This window comes from Trichomonas vaginalis, chromosome III (assembly GCF_026262505.1).
Source record: "Trichomonas vaginalis G3 chromosome III, whole genome shotgun sequence".
In the NCBI taxonomy this organism is placed as follows: domain Eukaryota; phylum Parabasalia; order Trichomonadida; family Trichomonadidae; genus Trichomonas; species Trichomonas vaginalis.
The window spans coordinates 13,370,008-13,397,554 of record NC_067205.1 but is presented as its reverse complement, the minus strand read 5'-3'; the positions used below and the strand labels follow the sequence as shown (position 1 = coordinate 13,397,554).

At 32.9% G+C, this 27,547-nt stretch overlaps 15 protein-coding genes across 15 annotated transcripts, besides 2 other annotated features; 6 read left to right on the top strand and 9 right to left on the bottom strand.

Moving 5' to 3' along the window:
• Window positions 1–240: 240 nt before the first annotated feature.
• Window positions 241–900, top strand: TVAGG3_0695050 (LysM domain-containing protein; the record flags this gene model as incomplete). The annotated part of the gene is made up of 1 exon (XM_001329333.1): window positions 241–900. One exon carries the CDS (start codon window positions 241–243, stop codon window positions 898–900), a length of 660 nt encoding a protein of 219 aa, XP_001329368.1.
• A 72-nt stretch (window positions 901–972) lies between these two features.
• Window positions 973–2,898, bottom strand: TVAGG3_0695040 (spectrin binding; the record flags this gene model as incomplete). Its single annotated transcript, XM_001329332.1, has 1 exon — window positions 1,146–2,150. The coding sequence occupies one exon, from the start codon at window positions 2,148–2,150 to the stop codon at window positions 1,146–1,148; it is 1,005 nt and encodes a 334-aa protein (XP_001329367.1).
• Window positions 2,899–3,624: 726 nt separating this feature from the next.
• Window positions 3,625–4,814, bottom strand: TVAGG3_0695030 (Ankyrin repeat family; the record flags this gene model as incomplete). The annotated part of the gene is made up of 1 exon (XM_001329331.1): window positions 3,648–4,814. The coding sequence occupies one exon, from the start codon at window positions 4,812–4,814 to the stop codon at window positions 3,648–3,650; it is 1,167 nt and encodes a 388-aa protein (XP_001329366.1).
• Window positions 4,815–5,050: 236 nt separating this feature from the next.
• On the top strand, window positions 5,051–6,934 carry TVAGG3_0695020 (acetyltransferase (GNAT) domain-containing protein; the record flags this gene model as incomplete). The annotated part of the gene is made up of 1 exon (XM_001329330.1): window positions 5,051–5,584. One exon carries the CDS (start codon window positions 5,051–5,053, stop codon window positions 5,582–5,584), a length of 534 nt encoding a protein of 177 aa, XP_001329365.1.
• A 612-nt stretch (window positions 6,935–7,546) lies between these two features.
• Window positions 7,547–9,495, top strand: TVAGG3_0695010 (chaperonin subunit zeta CCTzeta; the record flags this gene model as incomplete). The annotated part of the gene is made up of 1 exon (XM_001329329.2): window positions 7,554–9,140. The coding sequence occupies one exon, from the start codon at window positions 7,554–7,556 to the stop codon at window positions 9,138–9,140; it is 1,587 nt and encodes a 528-aa protein (XP_001329364.1).
• A 404-nt stretch (window positions 9,496–9,899) lies between these two features.
• Window positions 9,900–10,828, bottom strand: TVAGG3_0695000 (uncharacterized protein; the record flags this gene model as incomplete). The annotated part of the gene is made up of 1 exon (XM_001329328.2): window positions 10,012–10,653. One exon carries the CDS (start codon window positions 10,651–10,653, stop codon window positions 10,012–10,014), a length of 642 nt encoding a protein of 213 aa, XP_001329363.1.
• A 529-nt stretch (window positions 10,829–11,357) lies between these two features.
• On the top strand, window positions 11,358–12,469 carry TVAGG3_0694990 (uncharacterized protein; the record flags this gene model as incomplete). The annotated part of the gene is made up of 1 exon (XM_001329327.1): window positions 11,368–11,862. One exon carries the CDS (start codon window positions 11,368–11,370, stop codon window positions 11,860–11,862), a length of 495 nt encoding a protein of 164 aa, XP_001329362.1.
• A 131-nt stretch (window positions 12,470–12,600) lies between these two features.
• Window positions 12,601–15,810, top strand: TVAGG3_0694980 (nuclear export signal receptor protein; the record flags this gene model as incomplete). Its single annotated transcript, XM_001329326.1, has 1 exon — window positions 12,619–15,726. The coding sequence occupies one exon, from the start codon at window positions 12,619–12,621 to the stop codon at window positions 15,724–15,726; it is 3,108 nt and encodes a 1,035-aa protein (XP_001329361.1).
• Window positions 15,811–16,187: 377 nt separating this feature from the next.
• Window positions 16,188–16,526, bottom strand: TVAGG3_0694970 (Ankyrin repeat family; the record flags this gene model as incomplete). The annotated part of the gene is made up of 1 exon (XM_001329325.1): window positions 16,188–16,526. The coding sequence occupies one exon, from the start codon at window positions 16,524–16,526 to the stop codon at window positions 16,188–16,190; it is 339 nt and encodes a 112-aa protein (XP_001329360.1).
• A 529-nt stretch (window positions 16,527–17,055) lies between these two features.
• TVAGG3_0694960 (protein of unknown function (DUF3447)) lies at window positions 17,056–17,647 on the bottom strand (the record flags this gene model as incomplete). Its single annotated transcript, XM_001329324.2, has 1 exon — window positions 17,161–17,646. One exon carries the CDS (start codon window positions 17,644–17,646, stop codon window positions 17,161–17,163), a length of 486 nt encoding a protein of 161 aa, XP_001329359.1.
• Window positions 17,648–18,268: 621 nt separating this feature from the next.
• TVAGG3_0694950 (RNA lariat debranching enzyme protein) lies at window positions 18,269–19,337 on the top strand (the record flags this gene model as incomplete). Its single annotated transcript, XM_051243179.1, has 1 exon — window positions 18,298–19,305. One exon carries the CDS (start codon window positions 18,298–18,300, stop codon window positions 19,303–19,305), a length of 1,008 nt encoding a protein of 335 aa, XP_051089766.1.
• Window positions 19,338–19,547: 210 nt separating this feature from the next.
• On the bottom strand, window positions 19,548–20,207 carry TVAGG3_0694940 (protein kinase regulator protein; the record flags this gene model as incomplete). The annotated part of the gene is made up of 1 exon (XM_001329323.1): window positions 19,548–20,207. One exon carries the CDS (start codon window positions 20,205–20,207, stop codon window positions 19,548–19,550), a length of 660 nt encoding a protein of 219 aa, XP_001329358.1.
• Window positions 20,208–20,238: 31 nt separating this feature from the next.
• Window positions 20,239–20,739: a mobile genetic element.
• An 823-nt stretch (window positions 20,740–21,562) lies between these two features.
• On the bottom strand, window positions 21,563–22,194 carry TVAGG3_0694920 (jerky protein homolog-like; the record flags this gene model as incomplete). Its single annotated transcript, XM_001329322.2, has 1 exon — window positions 21,613–22,194. One exon carries the CDS (start codon window positions 22,192–22,194, stop codon window positions 21,613–21,615), a length of 582 nt encoding a protein of 193 aa, XP_001329357.1.
• Window positions 22,195–22,699: 505 nt separating this feature from the next.
• On the bottom strand, window positions 22,700–25,097 carry TVAGG3_0694910 (ATP binding; the record flags this gene model as incomplete). The annotated part of the gene is made up of 1 exon (XM_001329321.2): window positions 22,872–24,362. The coding sequence occupies one exon, from the start codon at window positions 24,360–24,362 to the stop codon at window positions 22,872–22,874; it is 1,491 nt and encodes a 496-aa protein (XP_001329356.1).
• Window positions 25,098–25,273: 176 nt separating this feature from the next.
• Window positions 25,274–25,918: a mobile genetic element.
• Window positions 25,919–26,373: 455 nt separating this feature from the next.
• Window positions 26,374–27,184, bottom strand: TVAGG3_0694890 (protease family; the record flags this gene model as incomplete). Its single annotated transcript, XM_001329320.1, has 1 exon — window positions 26,452–26,970. One exon carries the CDS (start codon window positions 26,968–26,970, stop codon window positions 26,452–26,454), a length of 519 nt encoding a protein of 172 aa, XP_001329355.1.
• Window positions 27,185–27,547: the final 363 nt, after the last annotated feature.

Genomic DNA, 27,547 nt, shown 5'->3' with positions numbered 1-27,547 from the left:
AAAAAGAGACGATTTGGTCGATAGCCATCCTTCAGATCATAACCTTATTATTTATCTAACAAGTCAAAATCGGTTATTTCGTAAAATGTATTGTTATCTTTGATAGTATTTTTGGGAAAAAAATTCAATATTTTTGCGGTTTTTTGGAATTCAAAAGTTGCTCATAATGGGAAATATTTTTCTCTATTTACAACAATGATTTTTCATTAAAAAAATATGAATGATCATAAAAAGTGACAAATGTTAAATTGGATAATTGCTGAACGGTTCTCAAAGTTACCACGACCACCAGTTATTCAGCCACCTGAGTATGTTCCAATGAAAAATTCGGATGATTGCTTTTTCCGTTATTTCCATGATAGCGCTCTTGGTTTGGATGGAATAGTGCAGAAATATAGTAAATACGGTGTTACATTGGAAGACATTAAAAGAGCAAATCCTAATTTAGGATTTTCAATTCTTGACGGACTCGTTTTGAAAATTCCGTATCAATGCCCACGCACAATGGATAAATATTTCTATATGGACTCACAAGTCTTTCAATCAGAAGCTATTCCTCGAAATGGATCGTTGCTTCTTAGCTTCTGCTTTATGGGTCCACATTCAAGATCAAATGCAAATCAATGCGAAGAATTCATGTCCCATGAACATGGTTTCGACAAAAATGCTAACATATATGACTGGAAAAAAGCAAAGGAATTTGCCTTAATTAGACAAATTAAACCACGTAGAAGACTTCAATATGATCAGTTCGAATTAAGAAGATATAACATTGATGGTAAGATCCACTATGCTGTTGTTGATTCAGCTGGAAAATTGTATGATCCTGGTCGCGATGTTGTTAAAGATGGATATCCTTATGAATCATTTTATTACGAAGAGCATGATGATTCTTGGTAAAATATTCACTAAAATTTTTGTTTTTATAATGAAAATATATTTAAATTAACAAGGAATGTTTACATGATTTCTGTTTAGAACAAAGTCATGAAGCTCTAAGCATATTGGTTTGATAAAAAAAAGAAGAAATATTGAGTTCTTCATATGATAAAAGAAATAATGAATATCATATAAAAAAGGTGTCGTTGTTCACACTAATGTTAATCATTCTATATTCATTCAAACTGAGTATTTGAAACTTGAGATTAAAGGTCATCGAAAAGAGATTCAATTTCCTCTTGAGTAAGACTTTTAGGAACATAATAAATGTATTCATAGACGCTTTTACCATTTTTCTGATCAAAAGGGGTTTTCCCGTTGTTATCTTTTGCATTGGCATCTGCATCATGTGAAATAAGAAATTTTGCTACTCCTAATTGATAATGTGACACTGCTTTGTGAAGAGGAGTTTTTCCTTTATTACTTTTTGCATTGATATTTGCACCATGTGAAATAAGAAATTTTATTATATCAATAGAACAACTGTTCCGTATTGCATCATGAAGAGGTGTTTTTCCACAATCGTCTTTTGCATTGACATCTGCACCATGTGAAATAAGAAATTCTATGAGATCAATAGAAACCTTCCACATTGCATCATGAAGAGGTGTTTTTCCACAATCGTCTTTTGCATTGACATCTGCACCATGTGAAATAAGAAATTCTATGAGATCAATAGAAACCTTCCACATTGCATCATGAAGAGGTGTTTTTCCACAATCGTCTTTTGCATTGATATTTGCACCATGTGAAATAAGAAATTTTATTATATCAATAGAACAATTGTTCCGTATTGCATCATGAAAAGGTGTTTTTCCACAATGAACTTTTGCATTGACATCTGCACCATGTGAAATCAGGAATTTAATAGTTTCAAAGTCTCTTTGTGATATTGCTTCATCAAGTGGTGTGCGTTTATTGATATCTTTTATATCTATATCATAGCCATGACGAATAAAAACATCAAGTATTTCTGTAAAATGATATTCAGCAGCTTTATGAAGAGCTGTTCCGCCAAGTTCTCCAGATTTCATCTTAACGTCAGGCCAGCGCGAAAGCAAATATTCGCAAAGTGAGGGTATACCAAATAGTGGTGAGTTTCTGATACATTCGTAAATATCTTTGGTATGATCTAAATAAATAAAAAATGCTTGTATATTACAATTTACACTGCTGAAATAAGGATTAATGAAGATATCATGTTCATTCATCAAATATGTAACAAAATCAATATTATGTGTTAAAACTATATTATCTTTAGTCGTGGTGCTTATTGATAATATAGTTTTTAAACATTCATTAATGATCTCTGCATTTCCACCCAAAAATGAATAACCAAGGCACATACGTATGTGTGATTTTCGGGTTGAATTTTGTTATTAAAAACTTAAAACATTTGACTGCTCCATGATAACAGCACAATTCATTTAAATCAAGCGAGCAAGGATAAAAATCACTTCTTAGTTCTTGATCTGGATCAAATCCTTCCTTTTCCGTAAATGGTATAAATGATATTATATCATCATCCATAATAGCCCTATAAATTGTGTTTTGTGCATGGACCTCCAATGAAAGATTTTGTTTTTCATAGTTATCAAATTTTTTATCCCTTTCTGTTATAAGAATTCCTGTTTCTTTGTAATAAAAATAGTTGAAAAGCGAACGAATCAAATAATTTGCGGTAATATGAAAGTCAGACGCAATGTTTTTGAAAATTTCGAAGTATGATTTAAAGAAACGATTTCTATGAATCGCATAGTCTTGTATCAACAACAACATACGAAACGGAAGAATTTTTTTGGTTTCGAGATATTTTTCTTTGATATTTTTGTAAATTTGATTGATTTCATCAAGGTTTAATGTATTGAGATTGAAGAGGTCCCTAAAAACATCATCGTACTCACTAAAAAGATCTAGATAGTCTTGATAATGCTGTTCTTCCATTAAGGGGATTTTTCTACCAAACCGTTTTGTATCGTCATTCGGCCTAATGACGCATTTAAACCTATTATCCGAGTCAAACATATGTGCGAAGTTTTGGTTCGGATTCTAACTTTTTTGTCGGCATTAAATCTCAATGCCAATAAACTATAGTGAACCCTTAGGATTTGAACAGAAAATATTCATAAGTATCGAGTTTACATGAAAAATACTAAGAATTGGAGAGTTTGGATAATTATTTTGACATTATCATGATTGTAGAAAATATAAGCTAGAGAGAGGGTCAAAGTTGCTATTTGTCACTTTTCCACAAGAATATAATGGGAAAAAAGTTATCATATAGTTGATCTCATTCACTTAGGTGAGAGATGCATGTAGTGTAATTTGATAAACAGTGGGATTGCTGCTCTAAGTCCTAGGTTCGAGACACATTGGCTTCATTTTTCTCTTTTTTATTGACGTAAACTATTCAATTTTTGTGTTCTCCATTTAAATTTCAGAATTTTTTTTGCAGATTTCACGCTACATTCGAAGTTACCTTTTGTAACAACCACCACTGCCTACGAAAGACGAAAGTGTGTCACGATTTCACCCGGAAAACCGACGGTTGTTTAAGAGTAAGCACTTTTGGCACCTACTCAATATAAGCTATAAATAATCATGAGTGAAGCTGTGTAAATTTTCCAATACTATTCAGGAGCTTTATTTAATAAAAAAAAATAATAATGAATATAATTTTATAAAATTTATTTAAATAAAAAGAACATTTAAAATGAGAAAAGTGCAGTTCCACCTGGGCATAGTAATTGCTCAAAGGATTTGTCTTTTTCGAAAAGCTCTGTGAATTGATTTTTAATATCATCATTAAACTGGTTTTGATAATGAACCCAAAGGTCGTGGATTGCTGTTTGAACAAAGTCTTCATCACGATTTTTGACTTGACTGTATTTAAACAGCATTTCAAGAGGTGTTTCTCCTGGTTTCGTCGGTTCATCAAAATTTTCAACTGCATTATCAGGTTCAAGTAAAAGATAACTATGTGTCTTCATGATTTCTGTGAATGCATCTGTAGCCCTGTTCAAAATTGCGAGATGTAATATATTTCTGCCGAATTCATCCTTATAATTTGCGAAATCATCGAGCTTTTTAAGAAGTTGCTTTTTAATTGAATCATCCCATTGAGGTTTTGCTAATGGTTTCTTCTTTTTATCGTAAATCAGCTTTAAGTCTGTTTTTCTTTCCAAAAGTTCAGGAAGTGGTAAATCGATAATCTGGACTGCGTTTTTAGAATCAGCTTGGCCTTCTCTACTGCTTTGACTACTTGTTGATCTAGCAGAAGAAACCCTATAGAAGGCCCAGTTGCAGCTATTGACGTCGTAGTATTTAGCTCGTTCTACAGGAGTTAAGCCCTCGTTATCCTTAATGTCATATGCTTGAGGATAATTGTTGAGAACATAGACCATACAATTTGCAGCATTATTGTCGATGGCAATATGTGCCAATGTTTCTCCTTCATAGTTAACATAATCTAGTGGGAAACCAAGTTCAGTATGTAAGTATTCGAGCATTTCGAAATTATCTTTATTTTTGATAGCAAGTATCATAGCATTATCGCCGCATTTGTTTTCAATGGCTTCAGTTTGAGCTTCGTTGTAAAATCCTGGTGTTCCAATTGGAGAAGTTGGTTTTGTATAAATAAAGTCTTTATCAATAGGAGAAACTTGAATAAAATTGATATTGGCGCCTTTGTCTTTAAGCATTTTTAAGTATTCTTTCTTGTTATTCATGACAGCAAAAAGAAACGGATTTGTTCCAAAGAATTTTTCAGAATCAACTCTACCTTCGATTGGAGTGAATATGCTGTTAACGTTTGCGAATGTGACATCGCTTTTTTCCAGTTTGCCTTCGGCTATAAGTGTGAAAATATCACTCATGAAAAAAATTTTTGAAAGAAAAAAAAAACGTTATTGAAAATGTAAAAAAAATAACGAATTTGCTCAACTTCACGATATTTAGTTTTTTGATCATTAGTACATACGCATCACATTGATAAATATAAAAAACTTAAAATAATTTCTAATTAGATTTGGAATTGAGCTTCAATAATGAAATGACCAATAAATAAAATCATTGAGTAAGCTAAATTCTTTCAGCTGAAGCTTATTATTTAATGTTGAAAATTCGTGAAGTATCTCAAGAGGATTTCGATCCTATATTTCATGTGGTAGAGGAAGCATTCAGAAATGCTGACCATGCCAGCCACAAAGAGCAATATATTGTTACAAAACTCAGAGCATCTAAAGAGTACATTCCTGGCCTTGAACTTGTCGGGGAAATAGATGGGAAAATAATTGGTCATATACTTCTAACAAAAGCATTTGTCGATGAGAAATATGAAACTCTTATCCTTGGTCCATTTTCTATATTGCCAAATTTCCAAAACAAAGGATATGGAAGGCTTTTAATCAATGCGGCTCATCAAAAGGCGATTGAACTTGGTCATAAAACAATTGTGCTAGTTGGCCATTCATGGCTTTATCCAAAATTCGGATATAAAAGACTCTCAACATATAATATTAAAATGCCTTTCCCTTGTCCAGATGAGAATGTTTTCGGAATAGAACTTGTTCCTGGGGGTTTTGATGGAATTACCGGAATTCTAAGATTTTCAGATGGATTTAATGCTGATGAAGAAACTCAATAGAAAAAAAAATGCGTATTATTTTGATTTTTATCAAAATTTTAATAATTTTATTGATTAAATTAAAAATTTCATCATAAAAATCTTTATAATTCATAGCAAAATACCTTTTACATAGATATACAAACAAACATAATAGATAGTGTGTGTATGTTACAAGTTAAAATCTCTTGAATTAATGACTTCATCAAAGAATTCATCAGTACAAATATTTGATGGTATTTGAGCCACAGCATACCATACTAGGAATGATAGAAATATTGGATAAGCAATAAGAGATATCAAATTACCTCTATAATTTCCGAAAATTGAATCGAAACCGGCAACAAGAGAAAAAACAGAACAAGGGATAAAATATCTTCCAGTATCTAAATGCCTCAGTTGAGATACGTACAAATAGAAGAATCCTGAAAAGAAACTTAAAGGAGAAGCAGATGGAAGCAAATAAAACACTCCAATCAATCCTAGTAGATAAATTGTGGATACATGTGATGTAACAAGTTCTGAACCATATCTGGATGTAACAAATATATCAAAAAACAGATGTAATGACATAATTTGCTGATTTCCGGAATTAAAGTGGATATAAGCTAGAGGATCATTAAACATTATTGTGTGGAACCATACTAGGAATAAATCTGGTATAAAAGTTGAAAACATAAGTAATGCTCGTAAAATATCGAATCTAATGAGATAACATACACCAATTATGAATCCAACAGCCATACCTTCGATTCTTGTAAAGCATCCACACCAAATAAATAAGATCATCGTAGATATTCGATCAAATTTGTAGAATATAAAAGAAAGGCAAATAAATGTAATAAAAAGTGGTTCGCTTGCTAGTACTGAATGATATATTACAAGTCTGAAAGGAATTAATGATAATACGATTGTTGACCATGTTGGATCTTTAACACATCTAAAAACAATCAGTAACCTTCGAAAAGAATACGATAATAAGAAGTTTGATACTAAAATACTCAAAAAAGCTCCATAAACGTAGTTTCCAAAACAAATAAAAGAGCAAATCCTAATAAGCATTGGATATCCTGGTAAGTGACATGCAAAATATGATGGATCGTAATTGAAATATCTCTTCCATATATAATCTTCTGGAATTCTATATAATGTTATTGCAGCATATATGTAATTAGGTCCATCCCAATATTTTAATATGGTTTTTATTGATGTTTTATATGAAGTAACTGTCCATATCAGTAACGTTGGGATTATCATTATTAGAAAACATAATAAATCTGTTTTTGAAAGAGACCAAAATCGTTCTGGCTGTTTAACTGGTTGTACTCCTTGATAAATGTGATTGAAGAAGATTTTGCAGCTCTCGATATTCTTCTTCAATTTACAAGAAAAAGTGTCATTTTCGAAATTACCAAGAATTATTGAAGATTTGTGTTTTGGATGTAGTTTTGCAGTTACATGACTATTTTTCATCAGAATTTACAAAAATTGATAGAAATCGAGATTGATTTTGATGCTATAAAACGTATAACGAGAAAAAGGATCCTGCAATATGCAACCCATCTAGATGTGAATTTATTCTTAGTGTTGTAAGTTATAAATATGATAATGAAGGAAAAAAAAATTGGGTTGATATAAGAGAACCAACAATTTTGCAGAGTGTATTTATCATAAATGCACTAGTATATGAAAATTCAATATAAGCGAACTGGAAAGAAAAAGGATTTTGAAGTGGCCATCAGAAAATTTAATGTTTGTCTAAAAATATTCTCAGAAATAGAATGTATGTATAATTTCAAAGTACAATTTATGAAAACGGAAAGTAAAACTCATGTTTTCTGTCATCTCATTTTATGTGGTCAGGTGAATTTTATCTAGAATTATATTAGAGAGATCTCATATGAAGATGAAAATGATGTTACAGAGAAAAATGAAATTTTGAAACGAATTTGTAAACGGCTTATTCTGGCTACATATCACTTTTTTTTTAATGGCCGCTGTTTCTCAGCTTAACTCACAGGCAGAACTTTACCGCCACAACCAGGCTCTCTCAATGAACCTCAATGCCTCACATTCACTTGCTGACATTCTTAAAACAAATCTCGGCCCCTGCGGCACATTAAAGATGCTCGTCGGTGGTGCTGGTGATGTTCAGCTCACAAAGGACGGCACAGTTCTTCTCAAGAACCTTACAATCATTCATCCAACAGCTATCATGATTTCTCGTGCAGCTGCCGCTCAAGATGAAAATACAGGTGATGGCACAACATCAACAATCATTTTAATCGATGCTATGCTCAAGCAATGCGAACGCCGTCTTGCCGAAGGTGTCCATCCACGTGTTCTTACAACAGGTCTTGAAGATGCACGTGATGAGGCCCTCCGCTTCATCGAGAAGTTCAAGACAACACCAAAGGTTGATCGCGACTTCCTCCTCAACGTTGCTCGCACATCCCTCTGCACAAAGCTTCCACCAGAACTCATTGATCAGTTAACAGAGATTGTTACAGATGCTGTCCTCGCAATCAAGCGCGATGGCGAGAAGGTCAACCTCTTCATGGTTGAGCAGCTCACAATGATGTCAAAGCTCGCATCTGATACAGCTCTTATCCGCGGTCTTGTTCTCGACCACGGTTTCCGCCACCCATCAATGAAGCGTGATATGCACAACGTTTACATTCTTACATGCAACGTTTCTCTTGAATTCGAAAATACCGAAGTTAATACACAATTCGCTTCCAACGCTGCTGACATGCGTGAGAAGATGGCCGAAGCCGAGCGCAAGTTCGTTGATGCCAAGGTCCAGAAGATCATTGACCTCAAGAACAAGGTTTGCACAAATGGCGAAGATTTCTTAGTTGCAAACATGAAGGGTATCGATCTTCCATCCCTCGAGAAGCTCCAGCGCGCTGGCATCTCCGCTGTCCGCCGTGCCAAGCTACGTAACATGGAACGTCTTACACTTGCATGCGGTGGTCGCCAGATGAACTCCGTCGAGAACCTCGAACCAGACTGCCTCGGCTGGGCTGGCCACGTCTACGAAACAATCGTTGGCGAAGACCACTGGACATTCATCGAGGACGTCAAGGCACCACGTTCTGTTACAATTCTCATGCGCGGTCCAAACAACCATACACTCAAGCAGATGCAGGATGCCGTTCGTGATGGTCTCCGTGCCGTCAACAACGCTATCGAAGATGCCTGCGCCATCGCCGGTGCTGGTGCTTTCGAAGCTGCCCTCTGCGCTCATCTCCACGAATACAAGAAGTCAGTCTCTGGAAAGAACAGACTCGGTATCGAGGCATTCGCTGAAGCTCTCCTCGAAATTCCACGTGTTCTCGCTCAGAACGCTGGCCACGACGCTGTTGACTGCCTCGTAGCTCTCCAGGCTGCCGCTGATAAGGGTGAAGTTAAGGGTATCGATCTCGAAACAGGTGAACTCCTCGACCCGAAGGAGAAGGGAATCTGGGATAACTACTCAGTTAAGAGACAACAACTTCAGTCAGCCCCACTCGTCGCAACTCAGCTCCTCCTTGTCGATGAAGTTTTGAGAGCAGGTGTTCAGATGCGCAAGTAAAAAGATAAAGTTTTTGCTTTTATCTGATAAATTTTATACATACATATTTACTCACAAATCATTATTAATTTGATATCAAATTTTGTATGACTTTATTTTGTTGTTTTTCAAAAAAAATTATGTTGATTTCCTTTTTAGGAAGGAGTATCATATTTGTATGAAGGATTTCTTTTTCAAAATTTATTATTTTCAATTTTATCATGGAGATATGAATTCTACGAAAACATATGATTGTCTATATGGAATATGTTAATTCAGATATGAATTTATTTGATAATGAGTTAAATACAAATATTAATATTTCATGAAATGAATAAAGTTCAATGTTAGCATCAACAATCATTTTACAGACAATAATAAATAACCTTTATTGTTTTAAAATTATGAAATTTTTCCAAATTTTTTTCATTTTTAATATTTGATAATTTTTGATATTTTTCTTATTCATTTTAATAAATTTGAATTTTTTTTGGGCTAATATATCATTAATTTTTATCCATTTTCAAGATAAAAACAAAGGCATTAAGAAAGGAAACGATTTGGATTGAAAATTCATTTAATGATAGGTATTTCTTAGTTTTATAGTATATTGATAATACATTTGAGCCTTCTATCATCAAATTTGTCATTTCGATCTTAAATTATGCTTTGATTATGAATTGATCTTTTTAAATGGAAATATAACATAGGACCTAATGTATTTTATACAAATAGGTAAACATATATGTACTACTAAATCGATTTATAAACATTTGCTATGAAATTTTTAATTTCCAAAAAAATATAAAAAGAATTTTTTGTAAAAAGTCAATGTAAATAACAGTTTAGTACTAGAATATCTATAAAGCTGCATGAAACACGGCATGTTAAGCTAGTGATACTGGTAATTTCCTTGGGAAAGTGGAGTTCCCTCAAGAACATCTTGAATTCGTTTCTTTTCTACTTGGTTAACAACAACATATGAAAGACCAAGAATAAGAGCTGCTATTGAAAATCCAATCCATATCCAAATTTTAGTTCCGTATTTTTCACAGACACAGCTTTCATAGCTTTCTTTGTAATCGTGGATTTGAGTTTCTGACCATCCTTCAGTAAATTCGTTAATCCAATTATTAAATTTAGTCAAAATTCCAGATGGAACTGCCTTTTTTTCAGTTTCTCTCATTTTTTTGCATGAGCTCTCTGTAGTTTTGAGAACAAGTGTGATTGATGAAGCTAAGCTTAATGTTAGGCCAATGAAAACGAAGGCAAATGTAAATTTTGGCATTGTATCACCACAAACGTGGGATGTTGCTGAAATACATGTCAAAGCTAATAGAAGAAGGTAAACAACACATGAGCACCATATTATTTCTGTTAGGTTTGGTAAAAGTGCGTATTTGCCACCCCAAGCAGGAAACAAAATGTTTACTTGATCCCACCATTGATAAGCATAGAGACCTAAGCCTATTCCTGCTATTGTTGTGAGTATTCCTGATAAACACGCCAATACAAGTGGAAAAGACTTATTCATCAAATTCAATGATTTTTGACACTGCAGTTAACATTCTATGGATATCACTTTGATATAAAAATATATTCAGATCAGTCATAAAAAATAATTTTGCACTCGTTTATTGCAAAATCGACTTAGGATTTTTGATTTTTTTTTGTAAAATTACGATAACAATTAATAACAAATAGAAAACAGCATAACCAGGCCAATCACTTCGTCGTCCAGCTTTAGGTTTTCCATATCTCTATGGAAATCATATTTCATATCAATGTTAGTAATGATTGTGGATAACTCTTAACAATATGGTAACTAATTCTTTAAAGTTATGATGCTATGATATTTATCTGATCATCACAGTATATAAAAAAAGAGTTATTCAATTGCCATTAATCATAGCACAATTGATAATAGCAATCAAAAATTGCCATAATTTGCAACATCTTCGTTAACAAAAACTAAAGATCAATCTTGAATAAGACTTTTGTTTAGTTCCAATTTATATATACCTTGAATAATTATTAGTTTGTAATGAATTTCAGTAAGGAGTTTCCCTTTTTGATAAATATACCAGACGCCTAATAACATGACATTATGACTAATATTAGATGATTTTTAAAATTCTTCACGTCTGGCTCTCAAAAATTGAGAGCATTGAGATGTTTACACGTGAAAAATATGAAATTGAGAATTTTGTTAAATTTTCCACATTATTTTTTTTTCCAGTTCAATACAATGTCTGGCGTGAAAACTGACTTGGAGAAATTTTATATGAGACAATACGGATTAAGGGATACGAAAAATCCTCCATTAGCAGCTCAATTTGAAGCTAGCAGAAAGAATATTTCAGGTTTTGAATTTTCAGATAAACACACATCAAACTTTATTAATTTAGTCAATCAAAGCAAAGTACCAACCAATTACATCAATATTGTATCAGCATACATTAATAAACTAAGTAATATACAAACCGATGAACAACTTATTGATCATCTTTATGATGCCGGCCAAGGCAGATTCTTTCCATATATGGATACAAAAATTCAAAATTACATACAGTATAAAGAGAATTTTCAAACTTTTTATACCAATAAAGATATTCCAGCTTTTAATAAGTCATCCTATGATATTACTCTCAACGGCATTGAGATGAAGTTAAGCAAAAGCGATTTTGCCCAATTATGCATAGAAGCGTTCCAAGAGCTTTTGGGTGACAAATACAAGAAATAGAATTATTAGTTTTACTTTCCATCATAGCTTGATCAAGTATTGAGTGTATTTTTTTATTTATTCATAAAAAAAATGTAATAATTTGTTTATTCTCTCTTTCTTTTTATTATCCATAATATTTATTTCAATATTTATCCATGTTTTTCCTCGTGATTTGATTCAAGCAACTGAATAAAGAATTTATGAATGAAAATCTTGGTTATATAAGAAATTTGGGCATTAATTTTTACAAACAGTGCTTGCCAATTATAAGCAAAACAAAACACAACATTAATTATTACAATTTGAAGACTTTCTTTTCACTTCGAGATTATAAAATTCCTTCATTCAGTTTTCAATTTTTCTAATGGATATATACTTGCCACCTGCAATGAAATTTAGCTACCTTTGAATGGACCAAATTTATTAAGGTATTGTGGAGATATAACATTTTCTTATGTATCTAATACTTAGGAGAATTGAGGTGACTCTATCTTTCTTTCATAAGAACTTATGAGGAAACTATTTATAGGAATATGTACCTGTATTGACTGGCACACATAATCAGAATATTTTCATTGAATGAAATCAATGCCGTATCCTTATAAAAAGGAATTTTAGAGCCTAAAAGATTTGTTCACTTGGAGCTTTTTTCAAAAATATTTCTTTAATAACACATATATAGTGAAATTTCCTTAATGTGGACGTGCTGAATTATATTTCTATATGATCCTTATTCTTTGTCACTTTTTAAGCGATCTTGTCTTTTGAATTAACATGACAACAGCCGAAGAACTTGTATATTTGGAAAGTAAAATAGCCGATTACTTCAAAGCATCGCAAGTTGATGAGGAGCTCATGGAAATTTCGCAAGATCCAGAAAGACTTGAAACGTTTAAGTCGTTTTTTGAGCTTCCTGAGCAGAAAATTCAACTCGCCGAGTTCGCATCACTCGCTATAAAGAATATAATAACAGTAATTTGTCCGAAATGGAACAGTAATGAAAATCATGGAATAATTTCATGGATGATATCAAAAATCTCGACATATCCGGTTTCACATTTCATCATAGGACAATTCTCTCACGCAGTTGCTATAATTTTGACAACAGCTTTAGCTTCTTACAATGATAAGATTTCTCAAATAGTTGAAGAGATATCTACGCTATTAGATCAATCACCTATTCAAATATATTCAGCTCTTTTGATCTTTTCTAACATTTATACCGAAATTGATTTAAATAATCCTCGCTGCCGTTCACACTTCGTTCTTAACTTCAGTAATAAGTTCTTTATGATTGCATTAGAACAATCACTTCGTTACGAAGCGTATAAAGAGATTGATACTGAAAATGCAGCATTAATACTCGATGCAGCGATAAAAGTATGCAGATATACGTTGAGAACACCACAAACAAAAACAGTGTCATCAGCAAGACAAGTAAAAGTCGAAACAATCGCTCTTCCTCAAATAATGTCAGAAATCGTTTCAAATCCAGAGAATCTTTCAAAGTTATTCAGCATCTGCAATGTTTTATTGGCAGAAGGAACCAAACCAAACATGATTGCATCAGCATTCTCAACAATTGAAGCTTATGTCTCAGTTGCCGAAAATAATTTCAGACAACAACTACAAACTATCGTTGGAACATTACTAGATATGATTGGTGTCTATATTACAGAAGATTGGGGTAGTAATATCGACTTAGTTGAGTGTATTTCGAAAATTCTGTTTGCTGCTTCGAGTAAATTCACTCCACAAGTCTCAATGGAGCTAGGAAACTTTGCTGAGTTCATAACAAAGTTTTCTGAAGCAACTGTTTCAATGTTGTCCACAATTAAATTTAATTATTACGAATTTCCAAAAATAGAAAGCAGTCTTTCGTTTTGCGCTAAGCTTTTCAACACAATAGCAACAACATGCAGAAATGCAGAGTTTAAACAGAACGTTGCCGCTCAAATTGCTCCAATTTGTCATCAATATCTTGAATTTCTTTGTTCATCGGAGATTCAACAATATCCTGTAAGTATAATTGCGAATATCACACAGCCAGTTCAAATGATGATTCGTAGCGACCCTGCAGGCATTTGTTCCCATATTAGAAACCTTATGCAGCATTTGGAAGAGATTATCAACAGTAGAGGTACAATAACAGACAGATCTATTGTAGAAAATGCACAGAAGAAGCTCGGAATTATGATATCTGTTGTCGCAAGGACGATGATAAATCAATATCCAGTTCCTAATGATCTTTCAGAAGCCAACTACCACGTATACTTATTTAGTCATACAATGCGATTAATTAATGACTCAATCAACTGGCTAAACGAAGGAGAAAGATTTGTTGAATTTGAACAAAGCGTTGTCAACTTTATAACAATAATACTGGGAACTATAGTCATATCGGATAAAGGCCGCGACCACACTTTGTTCTACCAGGCTTGCAATGACCTACAATCTCCTGTGTCTTCCAAAAATGTTGCCGCCGACTTATTGTCCGAACGATTATTTTGTACATTATCTTGCTTTGGTGGCGATGACAGCCACGACAGCCTCATCAATGACGCGGTATTCGCCATGAATATACTCGCTCATTCCCACGAAGGGCTTGTAAAATTCGTAAATAACGCAAATGAGAATAATTTCATCTTCCAACAGAGAATGAAACGCCAGAGGTATATATTCTATCAACAATTATTAGCTATTTTGATAGAAACAAGGAAATTCGATGGAATTTCGGAGTTATTGAATATTATTTTAAGCAGAGTTCCTCAAAATCAACGAATATCAGACACAGAAGCTAGAGGATTGGCTATTGATATCAGAGGCTTGTTTAATGCAGCAAAAACAGCAGAATTTTATGATATTTTATTTGATTGGTTCTATAATAACTTTTTGAACTTTTTTGTAGCCCTTGCTAATAGTTATATCAATGATCCATCAGTTATCATGCAAATTCTTAAGATGTTCTCAATAATTGTCCAACAACCGAATTTATCCACAAAAAGGATCTGTTTCCCACCATTTTCACCAAAAGGAAACATTCTTTTCGAGAAATGCGTAGAAATTATCAACCCAGTCCTAATTTTATCGAATGATTTGATGAATTCCGAGCGAGAAAGCACCGAAAAGAAAGATACAGACACAGCAATCAAACTCGTATCATACTGTGCACGAGTCTTCTACAGAATGATCGAAGGTGGCTACGTCTGCATTGATGCTTTCAAAGTTTACGGTCTGACCACTTTTACCGATACATTGTCACTTTTCTTCGGAATTTTCAGTGATGAAGATTTTATGATGTATTTCCTTCATTTCACTAAGTATCTTAATGACATTTCTCAGCTATTTAACCAAATATGCCAGAAGCAAATGCCTGTTCTCGCGGATTGCCCAGATTGGATCGTAATTGTCGTGAATTTCGCGATTAACATGTTAATGGACGAAGTTGCCACAGAAAACAGAGATAAGTGCTACGACATCCTCAAATCAGTCGCCAGATACATCGTTGACGAGTTCTACATCGGAAATGAACCATCTGATAATTTGAAAACAATTTCGCAAAGATCTACAATGGCTTTGTGGAATTTGCTCTTCTCCGGGCCAGGAAAACTCAAAGCGGACCAGAGACTTTACGTAGCTGACCCTCTGAAGCTGTTCCTTGTTCTGTTCCCTGAATTAGTTGATGAAGCGTTGAATTCCATTTTGAACCAGCTCCCTGAAGACAGGAAACAGAGTTTCATGATCGTAATTGAGAATTTCAAGGCTGATCTGGAGAAGGATCTCGATGACGAAAAAGGAAACTTCTCTGGAAAAATTCAGAAAATTACTGATTTCGTGCAAACTGTAGGATTGAAGATTGTTGTCTTCAAATTAGATGAGTAACGATATATTATATTATTATATTTCATTTTGTAATTAGAATTTTTTTTTGTAAAATTTATATTATTTTTCGAAAAAAAAAACAATCATTTAAATAAATCTTATGAAACTTTGAAACTGAAGATGATCTCATGATATCGCTCATAGACTTAGTTAGTTGATTTCATTTGAGCATCCACATTTTGACATCAAATCTTTGATCAAGGAATGATAGTGTTTAAAAACTGCAAAATGAAGTGATGTCTTATAAGGCTGCATCATAATCTTTCTGTCTTTAAATCAATCTTAAGGGATCACTATATTAGTTTATAGAATAATACTTTTTTCTTATTATTGTTCATAATTTGTAATCAGTTAATCAACGGAATTGAAGGTACTATCACTTGGGCGTTTGTGCACAGAAAATTATTATTCTGGAAAAATCTTTTGTATTGATATTACAAAGAAAATAAGATTTTACTTGTTTACATAAAGAAGATCTTTCTAACATAATAGAAGAAAATACAGATAAAAATAATCGCGAAAATTTCAAAAATTAAATTACCTATTGAGCTGTTGTGAGTTAGACTAAATCTTCCTTGTTGTGAAGGATTGAAGTGATCTTCCATATCTTTTCTCTTAAACTTTATTGCAGCATCCAAAGGAGTTGTTCCAAAGAACCAAAATCTACTCATTCTTGCTCCTGATGCAATGAGATAATCAACAATTTCTATTGTGGATTCTCTTATGGCTACACTCAAAAGAGGTTCACGATACCAGTTGCCATTTACTTTTGCACCATGAGAGACAAGTAATTTAACCATTTCTAGTTGACAATTAACAATTGCGTAAAATAAAGGCTTTTGATGTGAAGCATCAGATTTATTGAGATCTATACCATAAGAAATCAGGAGCTCAACTGTTTTAATGCTTCCTGATTTTACTGTATTATGCAAGATATTTTTATAAACTTTGAATGTTTCTGAAATAGAAACACCTTCTTTAATAAGTAACTTAGCAATATTATAACAACCATTAATTGATGCTTGATAAAGTGCTAAACATCCTAATCCTTGATAAGCGAGATTAACTCCAAGGGAAAGAATGTATTTGCAAAGCTTTGGAATGTTAAAAGAAATTGATGCAAGGAAATAATTAAAGAGATTAACATTCGAACCTTCTTTGTCTGCATAAAGAAACAATGCTTGAAGATTAAAGTTTTGACTGCATTCAAGCTAAATTCATAACAAAATAAATGTTATGAGAAGCAATTGCACGTGTCATGCACTTTTGATTTGTCTTTCCATGTTTCAAACATTCATTTATGATTTCTGGTCTTCCGCTTAAGTAACAAATGTTAAGACAACTTTGAGTGACTTTTAATTTGTATTTCGATCTGAGAAACTTGAAACAATCTGAGGCACCAAAGAGACAACATAATTCAAGTAATGTGTAGGGTTATTTTATATTTGGATTCAAGATCATATCATGTTTTTCATTTGGATTGAAATCTTGATTTCCAGTAATCCTGACCAAAGAATCTTTGTCATCGTTCATTATTGCCATTACAATTTCCTTCTCTCGAAACTTATACAAATTTCTTTTATTTCTTTCATTAAAAATGACTCCGTATTCTTTATTTGTGAAGTAATCAAAGAATTTCGGTATATGCGTTACATCCTTTGTGTGATATTCGTTTCTAACAATCATTCCTAATTGTAAATATCCTTTTAATGATCTACTGTTAATGAAGCACGCTCTAGAAATCATTTGTCGCACTCCTTCTGGCGTAAGTATCTTCGTTTCAATCAAATTTGCTTTTATTTGTTTATATAATGCTGAAATTTCGTTTTCATCTATTGTGTCAAGACGGTATAATGAGTCTACAGTGTCTATATAATCTTTGTACTCAGTTACAAGGGTATTATAAGACTTGGGATTCATTTGAAAAAAATGATTTTATCGTTTAAAATTTATCTGATAGAAAAATTTTATTGAAATGTTGTCTATCTCAGTTGTATTATATTTTTTGTGAGAAGAAAAATTGATCACGTTTATGTTCAATTTTGAGGGGAAAATGAGACTTAACAGATTTGGCTGTTATATTACAGATGTAGAATACGCGCATCCAAACATGATAAGAATTCCGATTCAAGCTAAAATCTGCAAATTGATTGCCGTTTAATATGCACGCATTCACGAACTTTCTTTTCAAATAGATAGTGATGCATTCTTCATGAATTTGTACATCCTCAACAATTTCAAATATTTTTTGAAGATTAAAATCTGTGCTTGATTTGTTCTTGTTTCATCCAACATGAGTATTAAATCACTCTCTAGTCAATTGTAATTCATTGAAAACGTTCTGTCTAGAGAATTCTCCTGAAAAAATAATTGATAAAAATACAAACGCTGTTGTTGGGTCAAAATTTTTGCAATATCGTCTGAATATTAAATACACGATTGCAATGGGAACTCATCATGTTGAATGTAGAATTTTTGACTCCACGACCAGCATTTGTATTCATATCGATCAAATTTTGAGAAAATGTCAAAAATTTTTCATAGGAACTTAACTATATTGTTTTAATCTCTATGAGAGTTTTTGTTTGCGGATGCGTTCATGGTTCATGGGATATAGTTGTTGATGAGGTGAATAAGCTTGTGGAGAATGGCACCAAACTTGATTTAATTATTGTCGCGGGTGATTTAGAGGCTTTTATCACAGAATCGGATTTGCTGTCTTATAAGAGACCAAATGGAACGCAAGGTTTCGGCTCATTTCATAAAATAGCTAATGGAGAGAAACATCTTCCCTGCAAAATGCTTGTAATTGGCGGAAATAACGAATCCACCGATATTATTTTTCAGCTTCCATTCGGAGGGTGGATTACACCAGATGTCTACTTTGCTGGCAGAGCTTCTCAAATTTATTTTGGTGACCTTTTGATCACATGCACTAGTGGAGTATATAACGTGAAAAACTATTGGAAAAAAGTCTATGAACATTTCCCTGTAAGAAAAAAGGAATGCTATTCTGTGAATCATACACGAGCTTTTTCAAACTTTCAAGTTTATGGGCTTACGCAGTTGAACATATTCGTTACGCATGATTGGCCATCAGGAATTCCTAAAATGTTTAGAGATATAATCCCAAAAAAATCTCTTGTTGACTCAGATGACTCTAATGACTTTGGAATGCAAGACTATCGAAAAATCCTAGAAAAAAAGCAACCTAAATATTGGTTTGCAGCACATCATCACATAAAATTTGAATGCGAACCAAATCCAGGCACCAAATTCATTGCTGTTCCTAGAGTGATTCAAGATAATTGGTATTCATTACAAACTTTTGATGAGAAACCGGGTGATTTCATGATTTCAGGAGAGTGGATTAATATTCTCAAGAAAACAGAAGAATATATGAAGGACCCAAGTGTTCTTAAAGACATCGATTGGGATGAAGAATGGACAAAAATCAATTCCTTACCTTCTGCTGATTTACCAATTAAAGTACCAGTGATGGAATATAATAATGACTATAAGGTACAGACTGCAAAATTCTGTGAAACTTATGGAATTTACAACCCTAATATTATGTAATTTTTTATATTTGTTTATTTGTCATCGTAAACTTATGTTCATGCATTATATATATAGATTCAAACATATTTTTATTCAAACAACAAACAAAAATAAAAAACAAAAAAATAAAAGAAAATAATATCAAAAAATCAATAAATTAAAGATTAAATTGTAATGAGATGTTAGATGCTATTCTGTTCCTCTTTTTTTCAAGAAGTTTTTCGCGAATAATGTTGAAATTGTAAATTTACAAAAATATCTCATGGAAAACGTTGCTTTGCGTCAAATCTAGGATCATAAACCTTGAAACCACAGGCTTTTCTAATGTATGGTTTATATAATAAATTATGATCGAAAATATCTAAATGATCAATCAGCATATGAGCAACATTTGGACCAAAGAATGCTCCATCTAAGCTTACAGGCGGGCGAGGCTCGTAAATCCTTCTGCAGCAAGGACAAAAAACTTTAACCGTAGAAACCTTAGTTTGACTACTTATACCTATAGGTAATAATGGTTCGTTATTGCAAGAGTATCTAGGGCAAGTTCCGAATATTTTTCTTTTGTATTTTTCTGTCATATTGTTCATTCCATCTGGCGACATGATGTATCTTGCATGAATCATTCCATATGCAATCGGTAAATTCCTCTCAACTTCGATATATTTTCCTGGATCAATATTTTCACTTTTTATTTTATGCGTAATGATATCTTTGCATTCGTTGAAGTTGTCTATTTCATCTGAAAGTCCGTAAACATTGTTAATTTCATTAATGTAATCATCTGGAATATCACAAAGCCATTTATTGTTTGGATCTTCAAGAAACGACTTCTTCCAGTCTTTACTTGATCCATTTTCGTTCAATGCTTGAATAAAAATACGATGGGGCGCTGTTCTAGTTGAATATCTTGAATGCATTTAAAATTTTTGTCACTTTACAATAAAATTTAAGCTCTCTCAATTTTTTGTGATGTTTACACCAAAAGTGAGATTCGTTAAGCGTTTTTCTCGTTGAATATTGAGTTTCCCGGATTTTGAGTTATTCATAAAGCTCCTCTATATTATACCCTATCTACTGATATGATTATTTTTGAAAAATCTCTTAAATCGACCTGCACTGAATTTTTTAGGGAAAATTCGAAATTTTCTAGGCGTTTTCTGTAACGTTTTTTTACGGAATAAAATCCGAAAAATAATTTTTTGAAGAATCATTTGGGTAGAATACTTATCGAAAATTATATTTATTATAATTTTGGTCGATAAAAATAAGCGGATTCAAAACTGGCAAAAACCCTTTCGGCAATTTGTGGACGATTCCGAACCCCCTCATTTTTGAAATTTAATAAGAAAAATAGAATCTTTATTAAATATAGATTTTAAAAAACTTGGTTATAAATTACGAAATTTTCTCACTTGGGGTAAAAAGTGACAATTTGGTCGGAAGCCACCCTTAAATTCAATTGAAATTTTGATGCCATAAATTTTCGGATCAAAATATGCATATATTTGATCATACAATTCAAGTTTGAAATTATATGAAAAATAAAAAACATAAAACTCAATAAAATTTACTAAATTTTCACAAAAATCTCTGCATTTTCAAATAATTCTATCTTTATTGATCATTGCATCTTATGCATAACATTTTAATGACCAAAAATCCTTTCATTTATGTTTTTTTCCAACGAATTCATCTTGAACTGTGTTCGTTGTGGCTAATATATGGTTTTATTTTAAGTCGAACAGTGTTATTCAACTCATAAATCACAATGTAACTATGCATTTGATATCCAATAAGAAATGATTAATGAACATTTAATCAAATTCAAAAGGAAAGGAACAACGCAATATCAGTTCATACACAAGAAATTCTTGTACTTTCTCGTTTATATCTTCATACTATACAACATAAAACTTTATTTAACTTTTTCGGACAAAAAGAAACATGATATATACATGCCATATATGCATAATGAATCGGATTGAATTATACATTATAGTTGCGTCGTTTCCAGTGGAAACGTAAAATCGGGAGGAAAATCTGACACTAAAAATTTTCGGAAACCTTATTTTATTTCTTCTCCTACAGCAATAAAAATGCGTTGTTTTGATTTGCAACCATATGATAAATGTATTAACTTGTTGTTGTCGATATATATCTGAATGAATTTCATTGTTAATCACAAAGATTAAAAAGATTGCATAATATAATTTGAAAAAAATATTTTGGTATTGAACCAAATGAGTAGTAATATAATGTGATATATAAAGAAACAAGATGTTTAGAACATAGAAAAGTATAGGTAAGCTCTTTGATATGTCATTAAACTGCTTCATTATTTTCATGAGTATGATTTGCATAGTTCAATAATGTCATGCCAAATGATTCATCCCACGAAACTTTGACAATAAAACCTTTAAAGTATGTTATGTTGAATCCACAATTTTCCCAAGATTTGATTATGTTTTCGTTGGTAAATGACCTGTCAATTGCTTCTTTTATCCTGACAATTTTTGCCGAAAAGTCTGTTAAGTCTTTGCGTGGTTTGATATTTTTGAAAGCATTTTTCATTGTAGCAAAGCATACATTATCTAATGGTTGGGATCTGTGCGACGAATGTGGAGGCAATGCTACCAAAATGAAAGGTTCAATTGGTTGAAGCGCATTTCTGACAATATCATTGAAATGTGTGGAGAGACCATCCATTACAAGTACTAAAGGACTTTGTTCGATTTGACTGTCAGTTCTAACAATATTAACATATGGAATCAACACCTGTTTGATCCATTCTATCATGCTTGCTTGAGTTTGATAACCTTTTGGAGTTTTGACAAATTTAAAATAATTGAATGCAAAAGTGCTCTCCAGATCAGGATCTGTGTGGATTCTGTTGCTTAAAAGCATTGGTTGTAATCGTTGACCTGCAGCACTTATACCAGCAACATACGAAATGTGATTCTTACTATCATCTGCCTCATATAGTTGCGTCGTTTCCAGTGGAAACGTAAAATCGGGAGGAAAATCTGACACTAAAAATTTTAAAATTTGATGAAAGTTTTGCTTTTTGGAGCAAGCTACAATAAGAAAATAACTGCGAAACCACTGCAATCGCTATTAAAATTAAAAGCACAATCTGATTGTATGTCTAAATCAATCAAAAAATTAAAAAACAAAGACAATAAGATATATTTCGAAATTTAAATGTCTGTAAAAAATATGCCCGCACTTAATATCTAAAATGCTTTATTAATAAGGGTCTTTTTATATGCATTTATATCAACGAGCGATCTAAATGAACCTCTCTTTTGGCGACTCCCGATTTTACGTTTCCACTGGAAACGACGCAACTATACATATTAAATCTAATTCCTGTTATTTATAAATTCAGGAATTCGTCTCACTTACCTTCAAAAAAAAAAATATATATATATATATACTCCATATGCGATAGAAATAAGTAACATTTTGTTTAAGTACCAAGAAATGGATAAAAAGAATTAATTTCTCTCTATTTAGATTGTGTAATTAGATAAAATCTAAATAAAATTTATATAAAAACCTTTTAACTTAAAATGTTATATCTAAATATTGCTCTGAATCTTCTTACTGATTTGATCAGCAAGTTCAAAGAATTTCTTGAAGTCTCCTGAATCTTCCATTTCATCGATTTCATCAAGTGCTTCATCGATTTGATGCTGAATTTGCATATATAAATCTCTATTGGTGCTCTTCAACTTCCTGCTTTCATCGTATAATTGAGTTAATTTTTCTTCAGCCTTCTTCCTTTCAGATTCATTTGCAGCCTTATGCTTTCTGATAATCTCCTGAACCCTTTCATCATAAAGCATGGGATCGTAGTGGAAGTCGATTGTCTTGTCATATTTTGTTTCAGGATCAAAAGCTTCGACAGTGATGATACCTTCATTGTTAATAGCGATAGAAAGAAGAATTTGTATAGATTGCTTTGGAATGTTCTTGAAAGTGACTTCTCTGAGGAATATGTTTTCTGAGCATTTGTTGCTTTCGCCTTGGTAGATTTCAATGGTGAAAGTATTATTATCTTTGACCTTGTAGGCAATTTGTGCTTTCTGTGGGATTGGCTTGTTGGAGAGTATGAACTTCTGGAATCCGTCGTTTGCTGTCTTGATACCAATGCTAATTGGCTGGACATCAACGACAACTATTGTTCCTGAAGCGAACATTGGTGGTGAAACAGTTCTTTGACGGACATAATCCTTGACATCTTCGAAGTCTTTGATTTGATCATTCATGAACTTCTGGCAAATTGTGGCTGCACCAGCAGATACAGCCTTCAATGGATTTAAGGCGTACTTGATCTTTTCTGGGAAGATTTCTTCAAGTTTATCCTTAACAGCTGGGATCATGCTGGAACCACCGACAAGCAAGACACCATCGATGTTGGCTGGTTTGAGACCAGCTGCTTTGAGGGCAGAATGAATTGGAGTTGAAATTTGGTCAAGAATTAGCTCAATCAAGTCGCTGAGCTTATTAACTCTAAGCCTGACATTAAGATCTTGGCCATTGTAAAAGTTTGGAACGGTAATCTGTGAGTTATCCATTGAGCTAAGTGCTATCTTTGTTTCTTCTGCTGATCTAAGAAGAAGTGCCATGTTTTTCTTGTTGTTTGGATCCTTTGGATTAAAGTCAGACTGCTTCTTCTTGAATTGTTCAATGCAATAGTCAGCGATGATTTTATCTATATCTGCGCCACCTAAGTTTGAGTTACCAGCGACAGCCTTGACATTGAATACCTGGCCATCAATGTAAACGATGGAAACATCGAGTGTACGAACACCAAAGTCGAAAACTAACAAATGGATTTTATCCTTTGGTTCGATGTTGTAGTAGGCGATGGCGGCAGCTGTTGGTTCGCTGAGGAACTTGCGGACATTTAAGTTGGCGATTCTTGCAGCTGTTTTGGTAGCGTTTCTTTGGGCGTCGTTGAAGTTAGCTGGAACTGTAATGACGCAGTCTGTAGCTTCTCGGCCTGTAGCGCACTTGTATGTTTCCTTTACATGTTCTAACAAGAAACTAAGAATTTCTTCTGGCATGTATTTCTTGCCGTCAACTACGATTAATGGATTATCATCTTCGTCAGGTTGAATTTCGAAACCAACATTCTCCAAAAGTTCCCGAACTGAATGATCTTGATATTTATGACCAATCAAACTTTTAGCTCCGAAAATTACTCTTGAAGGATATCTAACAATCTGATGTTTATGCTCAAACAGATTCTATTCTGAACTACCGAAAATATTGCAACCGTTATGCATTGCTACCAAATTTCTCTACTGTCCACTTAACATACTCATGCTCGGAACTCCAAATTCTTCAACTATTTACTCTAAAAACTCATAAACGTTCATCCAAATCAAGCAGCATTTCTCCTCGAACAGACATTGCAGAAACTTACGAATAAGTAATTGTTTGTCACATCAAATGATGCTCCTTTTCAGCTACTTGTTTCTCTTATAATTGTTTTCATTAGTAAATCATAACTTTAACTTTTGGAGTTTTCTCCAAAAATAGATACTACCTATATATCCGAGCTACCTGGATGCTAGTTTTCTTATATCTCGGATAATGTGAAAAATTTAATTATAATATCTCATAATTTCCATTTAGTGAGTTATATCAAAAATCCACTCCGTCATTTCGATTTTTTAGGTCTTTCTGGACCTTGCTGCATTATTTATTTTTATCTATTTTGTTTTGTTGTTTCTAAATCAATTATTTAAGTTGGACGAAAGGTGGACAATAGTATTGAATATGAAAAGGCGGTATTGTTTTGAGAAAAACTTTAGAGAAATGAATATGAACAAGATAATAGAGTTAAATGTAAGAATTCAAAGGAGAAATGAAATATTAGGGAAAAGTTTATCTCAAATTTGAATTTTTTTTTGACAAATTTGGGAAGTTTACATAATTTTCAGAGTGGCCAGAGACAAATAAAAAGTTTAATGCCGACAAAGAGCCAGAGAATTACATCTGCATTAACTTATGCTGAAGTTATCTGGATTTCCTCTCTCATTTGAGAGACATCCAGATAACTTCAGCATAAACGAATTACAGACATGTTCTCTCGCTCTTTGTGGGCCAAGCACCACAACTACATTACACTAGGGCAGAGTTCTTCCGAGGCCTCTCATCAAATGAGAGACTTCGGAAAAACTCTGTCCTAGTCGAATAAATTTACATTCTCTGACACACAAATTGCTAGAGATCACAAGTACGCTATCTTAAGACAGAGTTTTTTCCGAGGCCTCTCATCAAATGAGAGACTTCGGAAAAAACTCTGCCTTATTAGATCAACTACAGAATCCCTGGCTCTTTGAAAACCAGTGAACAGTAATTGAGTAGTTTAAGGCAAAGTTCTTCCGAGATCTTTCGATGGAATGAGAGATCTCGGAAGAACCTTGCTCTGCTCGAGTAATTACAGAATCCTTGGCCCTTTGGGGACCAGGGGACGGTAGTGTAAATGCATGAAGGCAATAACGAATAACTAATATCGCCAGAAGCACAATAATTATGCAGCCTAGCTACGCTATCTTAGCAGCTAGGCTGCATAGATATTGTGCTTCTGGCTTGCAGAAACCTCATGGAAGACCCATTGGAGATCTCCAGCCGAAATCACTTGCTGATGTGGATGGAGCAGCACTATGATTGGCCAGATCAAAGGCTGCGTAGCATCCCAGCAAGTGAATAGTCGGCGGCGACTCAAGCTGTGGTCCACCATGTGATTATGACACTTTTGCGATTTGGCGCCAAACTTTTTTTTGGAGTTGGCAAATAAGTGGCAAATTTGTCATTTTACAATTGTAAACTGTTTAACTTTACAATGTCAATTTTTGTGAGATGTACCGCTCTCCTCTCCTCTCGTTTCAGAGTATGATTCCCATAACTTAGTGGAATCTTTCCATAAATATCTTTTGAATAAAAATAATGATATAATGGAAAGTATGTTTCTTGAGAGTATGCGAATTCAGTGAAAGAGATTTAATGAAACAAATTATGGAGATAATTTGTTTCATGGGATCGGTTAAAATATTTATATAATATCATGGATAGTTTAATATAGTATATAACAATAAATAAATAAATAAATAAAAATAATAATATAAAGTAAAGAACTTTGATAAATCAGTTCGTCAACATTTCTCTATAGCATTCCCATCCTTTCAATGTTGTGTTATAGTTAGCAATGCATTGAGATAGTAAAGTTCTGAAATTTTTGATGTAATCTGGTGTAATTTTCGTCTTCATTTCTTCAGAGACCTTTCTTGTGGTTGCTATTTCATCCATAATTGCCATCAAATACATACCACAATCTGTTGTATTATCTTGAATTGGTCCCTTCATATTTTTGAACGAGTAAGACTTGATCTTTAAGCAATGTATAATCTTTTGTACAAAGTTTTTGGCAGGTATAATGTTTCTATTTTTTAAAGAATCAAAATGGAGGAAACGATTCTTCTTTCCAGAGCACCAAACGACCAACGACCAATGACATAAGTGATCCGTTCTAAGGTTGGAAATCGGAAAGAAAATTAAATCATATTTTGTAAATGAGAAGTCTTCAAAGAGATATATTGCATTTTCTTCTGGTGTTCTCTGAAACAGTTGTGTAACATATGGAGAAACAAACTTATAATTCATCATTTCTTGTTGAAATCTGTGATCTTCAGAATTACACAAGAAATGAATGATCGAATCATCAACTCTATCTCCGAACTTAAGACCTTCGAGTTCATCGAGGCTAATGACAACGTCATCAGCCTGAGCTACGATATCCTCTGAGGAAAGCAAAAGGAAAATGTTTATTCTTAATTTTTCACAGTTTGAATAGAAACCAACGATTAAATCTCAATTTTTTCAATGACATTCAATGGGTGATTTTTCAAAGAATTTTGCAAGACCAAATTTAAGAGTTATTAAGGATATACATATGGCATGGACATCTAGTTTTTCAAGACATAAATCAATTATTTTTTATTTTCATCTTTATGACAATATTTTTTATGGAAAATGAGTTATAGAACAGCATTCTGGACTGGAACTTAGTTAAAACTAATATCTCTTGTTTCATTTTATGCATTAAAATTTACTAATAGCAAAAGATTATTTCTTGATTTTTTTTTTATGAATAGTATTGGATCACAAGTTAGCTTCAACATTATTTTATAGGTTGAACATTAGTATAATATCCATAAACTCAACAGTCTGATGCAAATTGACT